At 53.4% G+C, this 14198-nt stretch overlaps 5 protein-coding genes across 5 annotated transcripts; 1 reads left to right on the top strand and 4 right to left on the bottom strand.

Annotated features, from left to right (window-relative positions):
- Positions 1-258: 258 nt before the first annotated feature.
- Positions 259-1365, bottom strand: PG997_008335 (uncharacterized protein; the record flags this gene model as incomplete). The annotated part of the gene is made up of 1 exon (XM_066812650.1): positions 259-1365. The coding sequence occupies one exon, from the start codon at positions 1363-1365 to the stop codon at positions 259-261; it is 1107 nt and encodes a 368-aa protein (XP_066667992.1).
- A 600-nt stretch (positions 1366-1965) lies between these two features.
- On the bottom strand, positions 1966-4243 carry PG997_008334 (uncharacterized protein; the record flags this gene model as incomplete). Its single annotated transcript, XM_066812649.1, is given in 5 exon segments — positions 1966-2140; positions 2209-2285; positions 2344-3622; positions 3705-4063; positions 4079-4243. 5 exon segments carry the CDS (start codon positions 4241-4243, stop codon positions 1966-1968), a joined length of 2055 nt encoding a protein of 684 aa, XP_066667991.1.
- Positions 4244-5989: 1746 nt separating this feature from the next.
- PG997_008333 (uncharacterized protein) lies at positions 5990-8056 on the bottom strand (the record flags this gene model as incomplete). Its single annotated transcript, XM_066812648.1, has 1 exon — positions 5990-8056. One exon carries the CDS (start codon positions 8054-8056, stop codon positions 5990-5992), a length of 2067 nt encoding a protein of 688 aa, XP_066667990.1.
- A 1819-nt stretch (positions 8057-9875) lies between these two features.
- Positions 9876-11092, top strand: PG997_008332 (uncharacterized protein; the record flags this gene model as incomplete). The annotated part of the gene is made up of 5 exons (XM_066812647.1): positions 9876-9900; positions 9973-9984; positions 10038-10065; positions 10241-10658; positions 10763-11092. The coding sequence occupies 5 exons, from the start codon at positions 9876-9878 to the stop codon at positions 11090-11092; spliced, it is 813 nt and encodes a 270-aa protein (XP_066667989.1).
- A 702-nt stretch (positions 11093-11794) lies between these two features.
- PG997_008331 (DEAD/DEAH box helicase) lies at positions 11795-13947 on the bottom strand (the record flags this gene model as incomplete). The annotated part of the gene is made up of 2 exons (XM_066812646.1): positions 11795-13505; positions 13565-13947. The coding sequence occupies 2 exons, from the start codon at positions 13945-13947 to the stop codon at positions 11795-11797; spliced, it is 2094 nt and encodes a 697-aa protein (XP_066667988.1).
- Positions 13948-14198: the final 251 nt, after the last annotated feature.

The raw sequence follows: 14198 nt of genomic DNA, 5'->3' as shown, positions 1-14198 counted from the left end.
ACGAATCGGTTGTACGTCTTAGCAGAGGGAAACTCTTTATTAATAGGGTGCGGGAAAAGACAAGATAGTGGAGTTTACCACTCCTGTGCTATTGGTACAGATGTGCAGTTGGCTTTCCCAGACCGTCGTGGTATCATTTTTTTTCATCAAGTTCGTAGCAATTTGACGTGTACCATTATTCGTGAACCCAGAACGCCCCGGTGTGAAATCAAATATCCCATGACTGACGTATCATCAAACCGCGGCTCCCAGCGGAGCTCATATGATGTCTCCTCCGAAGCCCCCGAAGCCACCATAGGGGTTGTTTCCGCCACCTGGCCTGCGGCCGCCAAGCCGTGGCATACCGCCGGGCCCCAGGGGATCAAAGCGGGCCCCTGGTGGTGCTTGAGGATCGTACGGGTCGCCTCCAATACCGCCGCCACCGATGTCGCCAAAGGTAGGATGCATTCCACGATGCCCACCGGGGCGGGGCAGTCCTCCGAGGCTTGGTCGGAATGGATCGATGGGTCCCAGGCCAGGCGGATTCAAGTCATCCGCGCCAAGGTTGCCAAATGGCGATACACCGGGAGGAAACCCGCGCGGTGGTCTGTTGATTTCGAGCTCGTCTTCGAAATCCGGAGGAGGAAAGTCTCCTGCTGGCACAGGACGCCGCGGAGGTGGGTCGACAGGACCCCGGTAAGGATTTGGCTGTGCAGGCTGGGGCATAGGGTCGGGCATGACTGGCTGGCGAGGTGGACGGCGCCCGGCGCCCTCGGCATCTTCTCTCGCAGCCCTGTCATCCGGGCTCTCCTCGTATCCTTCCTTTTGCAACGACGGGAGTAGCTTCTGAATGATGTTGATCTTGATGAGGCTTGCCAGGTCCGTGATACGAGGCTCGTTGATGAAAACCGCCTGGAGCTTCTGGGGCAGGTCGCTTCGATCCTCGGTCGACTCGGCTGTCAATGTGATGCGAACAGGCAAGGCGCCGTTGGAAATAAAGTCCTTGGATGTGACTTCGACACGGGCGATGCGGTCATCGTCGATGGCGAGGCCGCGGATCTCGGCCTTGCCACCCATGCGATCGACTTTGAGAAGGAAGCGTAGGGCGGACTGAGAATGGGCGTAGACGAAGCTACAGTTGTTGAAGGATGCGTTCCAGTTCTCGGGCAGGCGCGGCGCAAGGTCTCGGCATTTTGCTTCGTCGTTTTTGGACTCGTCAAAGCCCATCAGGCGGAATCCCAGGGACGCCATGCAGGCGTGGGCGAAGAGTGCAAGAGCATCGTGGGAGCTGCTCAGATCGGATGTGGTATCGCCTTGTGGGTGTGTAGGAAGAGCATCTGCCATGCCCTGAAGAAGGACAGACGGACTTAGAGGATTCGTAGACATGGTCGAGTATGTGGGAGAGAGAGGCAACAGGTTGTGTAGGGGGTCCTAGGACGATGATGGACTTGAAATGCGATGTGTTGTTATGATGGACGGAGGTGACAGGTTGGAGAATAATGGGGAAATCCTAGACGCGGAATATTGAAAGGACATTGGCCGCGTTTATAAAGGTATGCTTTGCATACGCAGTTCTGATGTTTGTTTCGGTAGCCGGCGCAAATCGAAGAGGATGGCGACGTGTGGTAGTTATGTCATCTGCTCGGTGCCTGCAGGCTGCTGCAGCTCGCTGAACGTGGGGTAGTTGGGTACTTAATAGATGAGGGGTCCCTAAAGCTACCTACCTAAAAGTACAGCAGCCGAGGTACTACTACTGTACATAAGATAGTACTAAGATCGGAAAGCACAGCACACAAAGTGACCATATCATGCGAGGACTGCGTCTTGGTTTACATGTACTGACTACATGTATGTACATAGACCAGCTAGATGTGTGCATACCTAGTCCTATCCCACTGCTAGTAGACTTCATATTCCTGCCTCGCCCTAATTATCCCATCTTCAACCCAGTACTGGAGCGAAGTCGCGTGGGTGAGCATTGGACCTTTAGACTGCGTGAATGCCAGATCGGGCCGTGAAAGCATCCAGATCCTGAAGACCCTGCTCGAGGATCCCCAGCTTCTTCGTCACTTCGTTTCTCTCGGTTATGGTGCCGTCGTCTTCGGACCCTAGCCGGTCGATCTGCTCATCCGACAGGTCCCAGACAATCTCGGGCGATAATCTAAACATAATTATTAGGGACTTGTTCTAAGTACTTACTTATATAAGAGATGGTCGTTCGTGACTTACACGTTTGGGAGTTTCTGCACAACACAGGCCTCAACAGCATTGACGCTGACATCGTCGGTGAATTTCTTCAAGGCGACCTAGAAGCTGTGAGTACGGGTCTCCACGCCTATCAACGTTAATGGGAGTATTCCTTACGGTATAATATGCTGCGGCAACATCGGCCGCAAGGGAAGCAGAGTACTTCCGCACATCAGGTCGGGTCCCCTTCTCAAGTGTCACCAGTAGCTTTTTCAGTTCTACCTGTAACACCCCGGTTCCCAGCTGATCTATAGTCTTGTTGATCTCGGCCATGGTAAGCTGGTCAAACTTACGGCGGTGTCGATCATCTTGAATCTTCTGGACCGTGTCGGTGAGGTAGTCGTTGTAAGTGATTGGATGGATTGACAGGTGCGGCATCAACAACTCATCCAACTTTGCCTTCAAGTCCTTCCTGAGCTGGTGCAGGGAAGGCTGGATCAACCCCTTCATCAGGCGACCGTGTGTGTTCTGGTCGCATATTTCAGACACCATCTTGTTGAAGGTGGTCGCTGCTGCTTCGTGGATCTGCTCAACCAGATTGGTCGTGATGGCTTCCCAGGGCTTGCATTGCCGAGCGAACAGATCACCAACGACCAGAGGATTATAGGTGCCAGGCAGCTCCCGTCCCCTGCATTCCTCCATCAATTGTTCCGCGACGACGAGATAATCAGTCCTCTGCATATACTTGTACTTCGACGCGCGGCTAGGTATAAGGCCTGACTCGACTATCTCCAGAGCGTGTCCATCGACACGCATATTCTCAGCATACTTAGCAAGTATTCTCTGAACATTTGCGCGGAGGCGTCTCTCAAAGGCATCTGGCTGGCCTGGATAGGACTCGAAAAACGAATCGGCGTACACTCCATCGATGGAGGCTCGCACCATCACTGCAAGCTGGCTACTAATCTTGTGGAGATAGTGGTGCTTCTCCCTCGGTGTGCTTCGAGACTTTCCCAATTGCTTCAGCTTGTTTGAGCAGTGTTTGATTCCAGACTGTACCTCGGACTTGACGCCTGGGAGTCCTATGCGTATCTGATTCCACAGAGCCTCCCGCAGCCTGTCTCTCAGGGCTTCTATGCCGAGTTGTGAAGCGTCAAGAACTTGCCAGGCCGAGCTGGAAAAGAAGGCAGACTCCCTCTCGTCTCGTTGCTCTGGGGTGTCATCAGCAGTTGCATGGCTCTTGTTGCGCAGAACATGCCAGCCCAAAGTCAGTTTCACATTGCCGTTTTGGGCCAACTCGATATAGTATCTCTCGCTTTCCGAGCCTTGGCCGATTCGGTCTGGCTTGGTAATCAGGCCGAGAGTTCGCGTGCCTGACGGATCGATCTTCCGAGCGAACTTTGTCACTGGCTGGTTGGCGAAAGAGTTGTCGGCTGCAACCACGGCCAAGATAATACTGCGGCGTTGCTTCATGTAGGATACCACCAAGTTTTCGACCAGAGTCGCATCATCGTCGGACTGGTTCTTGTCCGACGCACCGAAAAAGTCCCGGCAAGTCGACAAGCGTCAAGTTTGGCGCATTTGGCGACGTGCTTTCGATACGCAGCACGTCTGTACTGAATACTTTTGAGTCTTTGCCATCGCCGAGCCCCATGACGTTCTTGGCCGACTCAATGATCTTTGCGAAGTCATCCTGCTCCGTTGCGAATTCCGAAAAGGCAGAAAGCTCAACTCTGTCCTCCTCGCTTCTGCTAGCACCCGGCTGAATATGGACCTTGATCTCAGGCTTATCACCGCGTCGCAGGATTAGTTCCGTGGCAAAGCGAGTACAGAGTCCCTCGCTGGCTGGGAAAGCGATGCCCGAGATTGCCTCGAGGGTGGAGCTCTTGCCCGAGGACTAACTGCCGCACACAATGATCTGGGGGAGATCAACGTAGTGGCTGACGCCATGGGATCGGAGAGAGTCCACAATGTCAAGGAGGTCGCGGTGGTTGCTGGATTGGATGAAGCCTGATGTCTTCTGTGAGATCTGCTCGGCGAGATCTCGCTGCTCATCACCATTCACAAAGCGGCCCATGATGAAGGAGGGTCAGTGACTAGTTGCAGGGCTGGGGTGAGGGTTTTGATGTGGGCAGTGAAGCACGGGAGAAGGGAAAGTAGCGAAAAAGACTGGGATCGACAGCCATTGATATAAAATCGTATCAATTATCGTTTGGCGAGGCAGACGCAGCGAAGAGCCAACTACCTAATGCATTGGTACGCTACTACAGTAACCCCCAGGTACTCTTTCTTTTACGGAACGAAGTCACACCTCAGGAATCCCGCTTTGAAGCATCATATGCCTAGTAGCTGAGGTTCTGCAGCAAGCTATCTTAAAGTAAGAGTGACACGGAAAAGGCATGATCCCAGGGAATCAGCTTGGTCTTTATTTTGCACTATATATACGTCTGGAAGAGCTGATATCGTGGGACCGGTACTTTGAGCCGAAGCGCCAAGAAGGGTCGTGGGATATTATGGGGTGAGCTGGTTAGCGCGAGGGGAACTACTCTGTTGTTGGACAGAATTCGTAGCCGAACAGCCTTGCCTTGGTGCTTAGATCTAGTTAGTCTTGCAATAGGCGCTTCTGCCCAGGCTACCAGGCTACCTTGATGTCCCCGAAGCGGCAGAAAAGCGACGAGTCCAAAGCTAATATCAAGTACAAGTACTCAGGCATCTCAAACATGTTCGATTCGATATCTGCATCTACCAGATGACCCAAGTGCTGTGCTAGTGAATGGCACAATAAGCCTCGATGGTGGGTGGGGATTATAGCTTGGCTCCCACGACAGGGGTGCTACTTGGGCAACTATATAGAATCCCTTCGACGGCACACACTCTCTGAAGAAAACATACAATAGCAATTATAAAGACTACTGATTAACAAGATACGGGAGCATCTTGTTTTAAATATTACAGTTACTTTTACAGATTTGGTTCTCTCATACACAGGTTCAGGGGTAACCTCTATACGCTCCTACCTAGGTATACTCAAGTAGACTAGATTAGGGTCCGGAACCAGCCGGGCATCCATCCCATTTGCATGCAGATATCCATTCCTTAGGAGCCCCATCCCACTTGGAAGAAAAAAATAGGTCATTCTCTGCGTACAGTGGGGTATATAGTTCTACAAAACTCATGATCTTTCATCAAACAACAGGCCTGGTGGCGAAATGGTATCGCGTCAGTTTTCGGTTTACCGATTACATTCTCACTGAAGATTGCGGGTTCGAATCCCGTCTGGGTCGATTGATTCTCTTCTTTTTGCCTCTCGAGGCTATTAATTGAGGTGTGAAGTTGGATGGCTTGTGAACGTTAAGGGTATTTTGATACGGACTGTCTGATATCTCGGCGATTTCCAAAGGTGGGTTTTGGTACTCAGATATGGGTGTGGCTATTGAAGACGACTATATCTGCCAACTTGACACTGTCGACTTCCTTATACGTATTTGACTGTCAATGGGAGTTATTGCTTCATCATTTAAATCACATACCTTACAGAGTACAAATATTCTTTCACTTGAGCGAAAAAGAGACTTGGTTATGGACAAATGAGATTTAAAGAGTGGTTAAACTACCTACTTAAATATAAATTTTCCCAACGTCTTACACCGCACACGACTACCTTCATATCCTACACTGAGACATAGGGAAAAGACCGACCGAGATGACACTCGTATCCTACACTTAGACATAGGGAAAAGGCCAACCAAGATCAGGTTTGAGTTCAAAAGACAAAAGAAATAACGATGGATCGACTCGGCAACATAATCCCCCAAAGCCCCCATTACTCCTCGATGTTACCACTGATGTGTCTGCTGGAGCCATTGAGCATATCGTTCGACACACTGGACCTGAGCATATCGTGCGAGGCGCTGGACCTGAGCATTTCGTTCGAGGTGCTAGACCGGGAGAAGAAGCGGCGCACGGTGCGGCTTCCACCGCTGCTGCTAGAGCTGGCCTGGGCACGCATCTGCTCCGACATCTGCTCCTCGAAGCGCTCGAGCTCGCGGCACTTCTCCTCGTAGCGGGCAATGGATGCGTCGCGCTCGTGGTCGGCCGAGTTGCGCGCCTCGATGGCCTTCTCCTTCTGCTCGCGGGCCTCGCGGAGCATGGTCCGGAGCGTCGTGACCTCGTACTCGAAATTGCCGTGTCCCTCGGTGTACTCGGACATGGTCACGCAAGCCTCCTCGTAGCGCGCCTCGCTCTCGCGCAGCTTCTCGCACGCGACATCGTGCTCCTCGTGGGCGGCCGTGATCTCGACTTTCAGGGAGGCGATGCTCGCCCGCAGCTGCTCGATCTCGATCGTCAGGTCGCCGCACTTGCTGCGCGCGCCGTCGCGCTCAATCTCGAGGCGCTCCACACGCTCGTGAAGGCTCCGGATCGACTCGGTCCGCTCCTTGATGCTGGCCTCGTGGCGACGGATCGTCTCCTGGAGCAGAGTAATCTTGCGGTGGTGCTCCTCGGACTTCTTGCGCTCAGCGTGGAAGTCGCCGTTGACGCGATCCTTCTCAGTGATGACAAGGCGGAGCTCTTCAACCTTCTTGCTCAAGGCCTCGCGAAGCTCCGTCTTCTCGGCCTCGAAGTGGCGGACCTCTTCGCGGATTGATGCCGACTCTCGCTCAGAGTGCTCCCATTTGACCTTCCACTTGCCGCAGCGGTCTTCGGCATCTTCCCACTTGCTGTGTCGCTCGTCGGCCTTTCGCTTCAGATCCTCGAGTGACTGGTGTAGCTCGTCCTTCTCGTACTCAATCTTGGACACAGTCTGCTTGAGCTTGTGCACTTCCTGTACCTTCTTCTCGTGCGATTTGGTCAGCTCCTCGATCTTAGTCGAGAACTCGTTGCCCCTGTGGTTGGCCTTGCGCAGACTCTCATCAAGCTCGCTCTTCATGTGCAGCCATTCGTGCTTCTCCTTCGTCAGGGAAGCTTTGGCTTGCTTGAGGGATACGAGCTCTTTGTGGGTGGACTCGTGCTTGCTGGTAAGCTGCGTGAAGCCAGTGTGCAGCTCTGCGTGCTTCTGGTTGAGGCTACGGAGGTCGCCATGGTGCTTCTCTGCATCCTTGCGCGCATGGGAGCGCTCCTCCTCGCTAGAGACGAGCTTCAGCTGGGTGGCCTCCAGCGACCGCTTCATCTCCTCATGTTCAGTACGGAAACGCGTGCTCATCTCCTTGTACTCATGAAGCTCGCGGCGGGTATTGTCGAGGTCAGTATCGCGGTCAGTCAGCTTCTTCTTGTACTCGTTCACACTGGCAAGCACAGTACTGAGCTCAAGGCGAAGCCTGCTAACCTCCTTTTTCTTCTCCTCATGGTCGTGTTGATGCTGAGTCTGCTCCTTCTCCTTGCTTTCGATGATCTCGGTGTACTCTTCGAATTGCTCCTGCATCCGATCCATCTCGGAGAGGCAAGATTCTCTCTCCGAGATGAGCTTCATCCAGACATCTTTCAAGGAGTTGCTTCGACGGGAGATGTTGGACATGAGCTCCATGAGGGCAAAGAACTCACTCTCGCCCTGTAGAGTCAGCTCCTTGGAGACCTCAGAGCGGTGGGATCTCATGAGGCTACCACCGCTGAAGCGACGGGATACAAGATGGCGGCGCGAGGTGCTGAGGGAGGAGCTTCGCACCGATCCAGTAGGGCTGGATGATCGAATAGTGCTTCGCTTGAAGGGGTGAATGGCCATGCTCGTGCTAGACGAGAAACCGTTGCCCAGCTCAGGCGATCGGGAACGGTCCAGGGTCGAGCCATTGAGCTCCATCTCGGGAGTGACCTCAACACTCTGCACTACAGAATGGCCAGTCTTCTCCGGCAGCATATCGGTGTGATGGTTGGAGCTGTAATGAGTAGGGGTTTCCATGATGGATGTAATGAGTGAAGTTGAGTTGGGGTGAATGAGGTGTTCTTCTCGTCGGGCTGCTTGATTGTGATTGAGCGAGGAAGTTTGTGAAACGTTGCGGGAGTTGTGATGCCTATATAGATGGCCTGAGAGGCTTGTGGCACATCCCCGAGCCAGCCAGTCCGACACACTCTCGTGGATAATATCGAAGACAACTGACGATCTTGGATTGATAGACCCCCTCTGCGCTCGAACGGTCGAGCCGTGCCGTGTATGATCATTGCAGATGTAAGATGACGCATGTAGGTGGCCAGCCCGGGCGCCATCATGATCACTTCTTGGGAAAAGGACTGACGTAACCTACTTACTTCAGGGCGTTGCCAAAGTTCCTGATACACCCTTGGACCTTCACACGGCTTGCCGCGCGCACAGCTGGGCAAGTGTGTATATCGACTTCCTAAATAGGAAAGCCAGCCAGCCAATGTTGGAGGCGCGGGCCAAACTGCAGGCCAGTGCGCGTCGAGACGGCAGCGCCAACGACTGCGCTTCAATCAGATTAACCCGGGAAAAGAAGCTATTGATGTATTGACTTTACTGAGCTCCAGTGTGTCCTTTCCGTGTCTTGGATTTCACAACCTTCAATAAGACAGGCCAATGTCTATCAACTGCGCGGATCCAGCAAGCCATAGAGTAGGCTCTTCCGTTCCCCTCTACCGCTACGCTACGACCCGCGTTTTGTGAGACCGATACTCTGAATATCACCTCTTCACTCGGACTCTCCATCCAACATTGGTTTTCATCGCACCTGGATGCATCCTGGAAGATGCGGGCTTCCGAACCGCCGACCTGTACTGTCAAGCTGCGAGAGTCCGTCAAGTATGGATCGACGCGGCCGGGGACCGAGGAGGTGCGTCTATCAGCTTGCTCAACGGGGCAGCCGAGGTCGACTTGGAGAATCCAGTCAATGCATAATCAAATAGTCCTCAATATTGATATGGCGAATATGGGATAGGCTGCATCTCCCTGCCTTCAACGTCCTCAATGCCTTTGGACGCTGGCAGTCAAGCAGGACCATTGGGCAGCTACCGAGCAACACACCCATCTGAATTAGAAGCATTTGCTGGTCGCAATAATCGAGATCGACGTCGGAAAGAGTGTTGGTGGCCACAATGATCAAGAGTACCTAAGCATGTAGCTTGAGGCTTGAGGGAAAACGCCTCATCGCTAGCCTCGTAATTTGAGGGCACCGACCATGGAAAAAGAAAGAACATTGCGACCATCCCGCCTGCCTTCAGAGGTGAGGGGCTTGAAGAAGCACAGAACCATCACCAAGGGACTGCTAGACCACCTTGAATACACCTTTGTAGACCGTAGATTCCTATATCTGCGTTACCCAGATCTCCAGAATGAGTAGCGTACCTTCCGATTGCTATCGGCCGCGACCACTACAGGGTATAAGGGTATACTTCTTCCTCAGGGTGAGATTACCACGAGTTGGCGAGTGCAATATAGAGCATATAGGGATGGCTTGCTTCATCGGCTGGGTCGCACCACAGCCTCCCAGCTGCACTGGGCCGGGCACATATCATGTGACACGATGGTACACCCATTCTAGAAGCCAGTCGCGGGGGGAAACGAAGTCTAATGCTTTGTGTGTCTCTGGATGGAACTTCCATGTTGGACTTACAGATAGAGCCAGGGCACCATAGAACATGTTCAGTGTAAAGCGGAAGAGAGATTTAAGTACTGGAGACAGGATTCGGTATTGCTGTGTCGTCGTGATAAGAATTGCACTCGGACATGCATGGAATCCTTTGCAGGTCAGTCTGGTTCCAATAAGATGGATGGCTTCGGAACAGAGGCAAGTCCCTAGGCAAGTCCCTACGTGCATTGTGTGAGATGGATGTATTGCATTGTACATTGAAGACTGACCTTAGGTAATGATGTAGGTAAAGTAGCGACTGACTGCCCCCACTGGACGCCCCCTAAACCCCACTAAAAGTCAATTCTGGCCGCGCCTGTCGCCTTAGGTAAGCACACGACGTAACTTCGATTTAGCTCCGGCCTAACGACTCGGTAGCCACGCGACAACAAGTTCCAGGGTTGTCTTTCGATTATTGCAGACCTCCCCTCTCGCCATCCTGCTTCTTTTTCCTGACCACCCCAACCGGTAGGCCCTGATAGATACACTACTACACTCTCTAGCCTCAACCCAACCAAGGAACCCAGGAAGAGACCCTTGGAACTATCTACATATTCCCTCTGCGTGCCTACCTCCATAGCTACGGCACCCTTTGCCCTTCCTGGCCCCAAGGGGATACGAAAGACACACAGACCCGACGGCCACCATGGCGGACGAGCAAATATCCCTCCCGTCGCTGATCCTGATCGTAGTGATCGGCGGCCTGGTCGTGCGCTACCTGTTCTTCTCCTCGCCCACGCCCGCGTCCCAGCAGCAACCCCGCGATGCCGCCTCCGCCGCCCGGACCCGCGAGGCCGCCGTCGAGCGCATACAGCAGATGTTCCCCAGCTCGACCGGCGCACGATCCTGTGGGATCTACAGCGCACCGGGGGCAGCATATCGGCGACGACGGAGCGCGTCCTGAGCGGGCGGATAGAAACTGTAAGTGACCCCCCTCCTCCTCCTCTGGTTCGCTGTTTCCTTGCTTCTTGCCTACAACCATCGTCACCGTGCGATAACTGACGATGATGCCCCCACTCACACAGCCCCCTGTTACCTTTCAACCGCCATCGCCTCCGCGCACGCCCGCCAACGCTGCCTCCGCGACAACCCGGTCGCAGCAACAAAAGCCCGCCATCCCCAAATCCACGGAGCCCGACCTCATCACGCGGTACAACTTGCAGAGCCGCATCAACGATTCACCCGGCAGTGCCGAAAATGGCGGCTCGGTAGATGCGAAAGGCAAGGCCTGGAGTTCAAACCGCGACGAGCGACAGAGCGCACTACAGAGGCGACGAGACGAGATGATAATAGCGGCCCGGCGAAAGATGGAGGCCAAGATTGCTGCGGAAAGGGCCGGGGCTGGCAGTCAATAATGGGGGTGGAATTGGGTGTGGGCTGTCCGTCGGATGACGCGTGCAAAGAGAACATTTACATAGCGTAACCACCCAACTCGAATTCGGTTGGGAAGGACATCAGGTAGAAGAGACCAAGGCAAAGGGGCCTCATCTCTCTCTACATGTATATGTATTGGTATTTATCAACTTACCACTTCTAACAATTGGTATATGACGAGGACATGAATAGAGAGCGGTTGCAACTTCACAATTCGGTTTCCCCTGATCGCTTCACAATCTGATTTGGCACATTGCCTGATCAAGCCTCAAAAAAAGATGATTGATGAGCTTTACTTCATTTCTATTATTCCTCACATGTTGTACATGATAGTAGACTGTATCATCCCCTACCCTACCCTTCCCATCATACATCAAATCAGAAGTAGAGATTTCCTGTGCGAGGATCCTCATCGACCCTTTTGTCCCAGCCCATTTTGTGATATGAAATCAAACAGTAAGTAATCCTCAAACTCCAGGCAATGCTGCGCTTTTCCCCAAGTGGTATATGACCCCAATCAAAAAGTGGCATCACCTGGAACCGCCTGGTTCAGAGGAGTTCTCGTAATGTACATCGCTCTTCGATATCTATACAGTCGTAATGGTCAGGTTTGCCCTGACGCGTCATTGAAGCTCTCGAGGCCAAAAGACATGGCACCAGGATAAGGTCACATAGTCAATCACCTAGAAACTGGCAGAGCTTCGTCCTTGACCCCTGCGGCCACCACCGGGCCGATCAACCCGCCCAGAAAACTTGCCTTCGAAGCCCCGGGGGCGTCCTCGGTCGCCGCCGCCGCCGCCGCGGCTGAATGAATTGTCAGACCGTGAGCCAAAACCGCCGCTGTTGCGACGATCGCCGCCAAATCCACCGCCGCCCCGACGATCGCCGCCACTACGATCGCCTCCAAATCCACCGCCGAAACCGCCATCGCGCGAACCGAAACGACCGCCGAAACTGCCGGAACCCCGGAAACTGCTTTCCTCCTCCTCCACTGGATCGTGGCCAATTCTTACTCCACGAACTCGGGTCAGGCCGCGGTTGCGTGCGCTGTTTGGAGAGATTGCAGGAACCTCATCCCAGCCCATTCCTTGTTGACACCACCTGTTAAGGAGACTGATGATGTCCTCTGCCCTGAACCCTCGGCCAAATTTCTGACCTAGCAAAGCATGATATGTTTGCCTGAACATGGACTTTGGTACTTCTTCGTAAGCCTTAGAAACGTCGCTGATGTATTTGCCAGCCTCTCCCTGTGCTTCTGTGCCGTGGGTTACGGCCATTTGTGCCACTTCAACAGTCTTGTTGGGCTTGATTGGAAGGCCTGGAAGACGGCGTCGAGCCTCATCGACTTCCTCGTTTGAAAGCAGAAGCCAGCCTTCGCCGGAGCGTCCAGCACGTCCAGTACGGCCAAGTCGGTGAATGTACTGGTCACGATCCGGTGGCAGACCGATCTGGATAACGTGCGTTACACCGGGGAAGTCCATTCCTCGGGCAGTAACATCGGAAGATATCAGAATACCTTCTTTCGCTCGGCGGAAGGCTTCAGCACTCTTGGTACGCTGCGGCTGCGTCAATTTGGAGTGAATGTCGTAGACTGGGATACCTGAGCGACGATCGGCAAGAGGAGTTGATCGGATCACCTCATTGGCGAATTGTACAGTGGCAGTGTTGCTGAAGAACACGATGGCCTTGAAAGGCGGCTTCTCGGGGTCAGAATCATGCAGCTTACGAGCCTTATCGGCAAGCTCGAGGACTGTGGGGAAGTAGTTCTCGTATCCGCGGCAGACAACCAAGTTCTGGGGAATTCTCTCGTGCGTAGGAGCTTCATTCTGGTCGATTGTCTGGACGAACTCGAAGTTGTCGGTCTTGACCAGGCTCTTGGCGAGATGAACAACATCGCGAGGAATGGTGGCGGAAAACAAGAGAGTTTGCCTGTCGACATCCTCAATCTTGGGCAGGAAAGACAGAATCTCTTGGATATCATCGGCAAAGCCAACATCGAGCATGCGATCGGCCTCGTCGAGGACAAATGCCTTCAGGTTCGGCGCAGCTACGTTGGCGTAGCTGTCTGTGAGGATGTCCTTGAGGCGGCCCGGAGTGGCCACCAGGATATGACAACCTTCTCGCTGCATCTTGAAGAGGGCTTCTCTCTTTCTAGTACCACCAACAGCGGTTTGCACAACGATACCGGTGTTTGCTACCAGCTTCCTGGCTTCGACGCCGATTTGTTCTGCCAGTTCGCGAGTAGGGGACATGAGGATGGCCTTGACATCGTTGCATCGAGCACTTCGACGCTTGTACTTATCAACCAGGTCAGGCTCGGCAGCTAGCAGTCGTTGAAGGACAGGGATCAAAAAGGCAAGAGTCTTTCCTGTACCGGTCTTTGCTTGTGCGACACTGTAGAAAATATCAGATTAGCCAAGGTCAAGCATGCTAAAGGGAGAGCAAATACGTACAGATCAACGCCATTGAGGGCAGCATTTATCGTCTTGGACTGAACATCGGTCATGTCCTCGTACTTCATGCCATGTGTGATAGCCTCAACGAGGCGCGGGTGCACTCCGAGCTTGTCAAGATCGGCAAACTTTGTGATGAGGCGGGGGGTGGAGGCAGGGCCGGCATCATCGTATGTTTGAGCGGCCGCCGCGGACTGGGAGTACAGTCTCTGGGACAGGCATCTCAACGAAATGGATTGAGTGCCTATTGACTGGCTGAGGCGACCTGTGTGCTGCGCGAGAGTCTGGAAGCGAAGGCCTCTGGTAGAAGAAAGAGCAGAGATTTGGCGACGGGCGACGGCATGGCCGAGTCGCGCATGCCTCTGCAACGAAGCCTTGAACATGATTAAAAGGGAAGGGGAGTCAAGAGGAACAGTAGGTAACCGAATACGACTGATCTCGTGAAGGAATGAGAGGAGGGCGGTGTGATCTCGAATGTCGAGTCACGATGATGCTATGAACTGAGAAGGGAAGCAATTGGAGAGCGCAGCAACGAGACTTTCTTTCCCTCGCCTTATCGCATGCTGCCACTTTCGAAATTTTTAATCATTGATGGGAAATGGGCTTTGCCGCGTTAAAAGGCTGCTGCTAGCGG

The sequence above is a fragment of the Apiospora hydei genome (assembly GCF_038363865.1).
Source record: "Apiospora hydei strain CBS 114990 chromosome Unknown utg000006l_segment0_segment0, whole genome shotgun sequence".
Lineage (NCBI taxonomy): Eukaryota > Fungi > Ascomycota > Sordariomycetes > Amphisphaeriales > Apiosporaceae > Apiospora > Apiospora hydei.
This window is presented reverse-complemented; position numbering and strand designations above follow the sequence as displayed.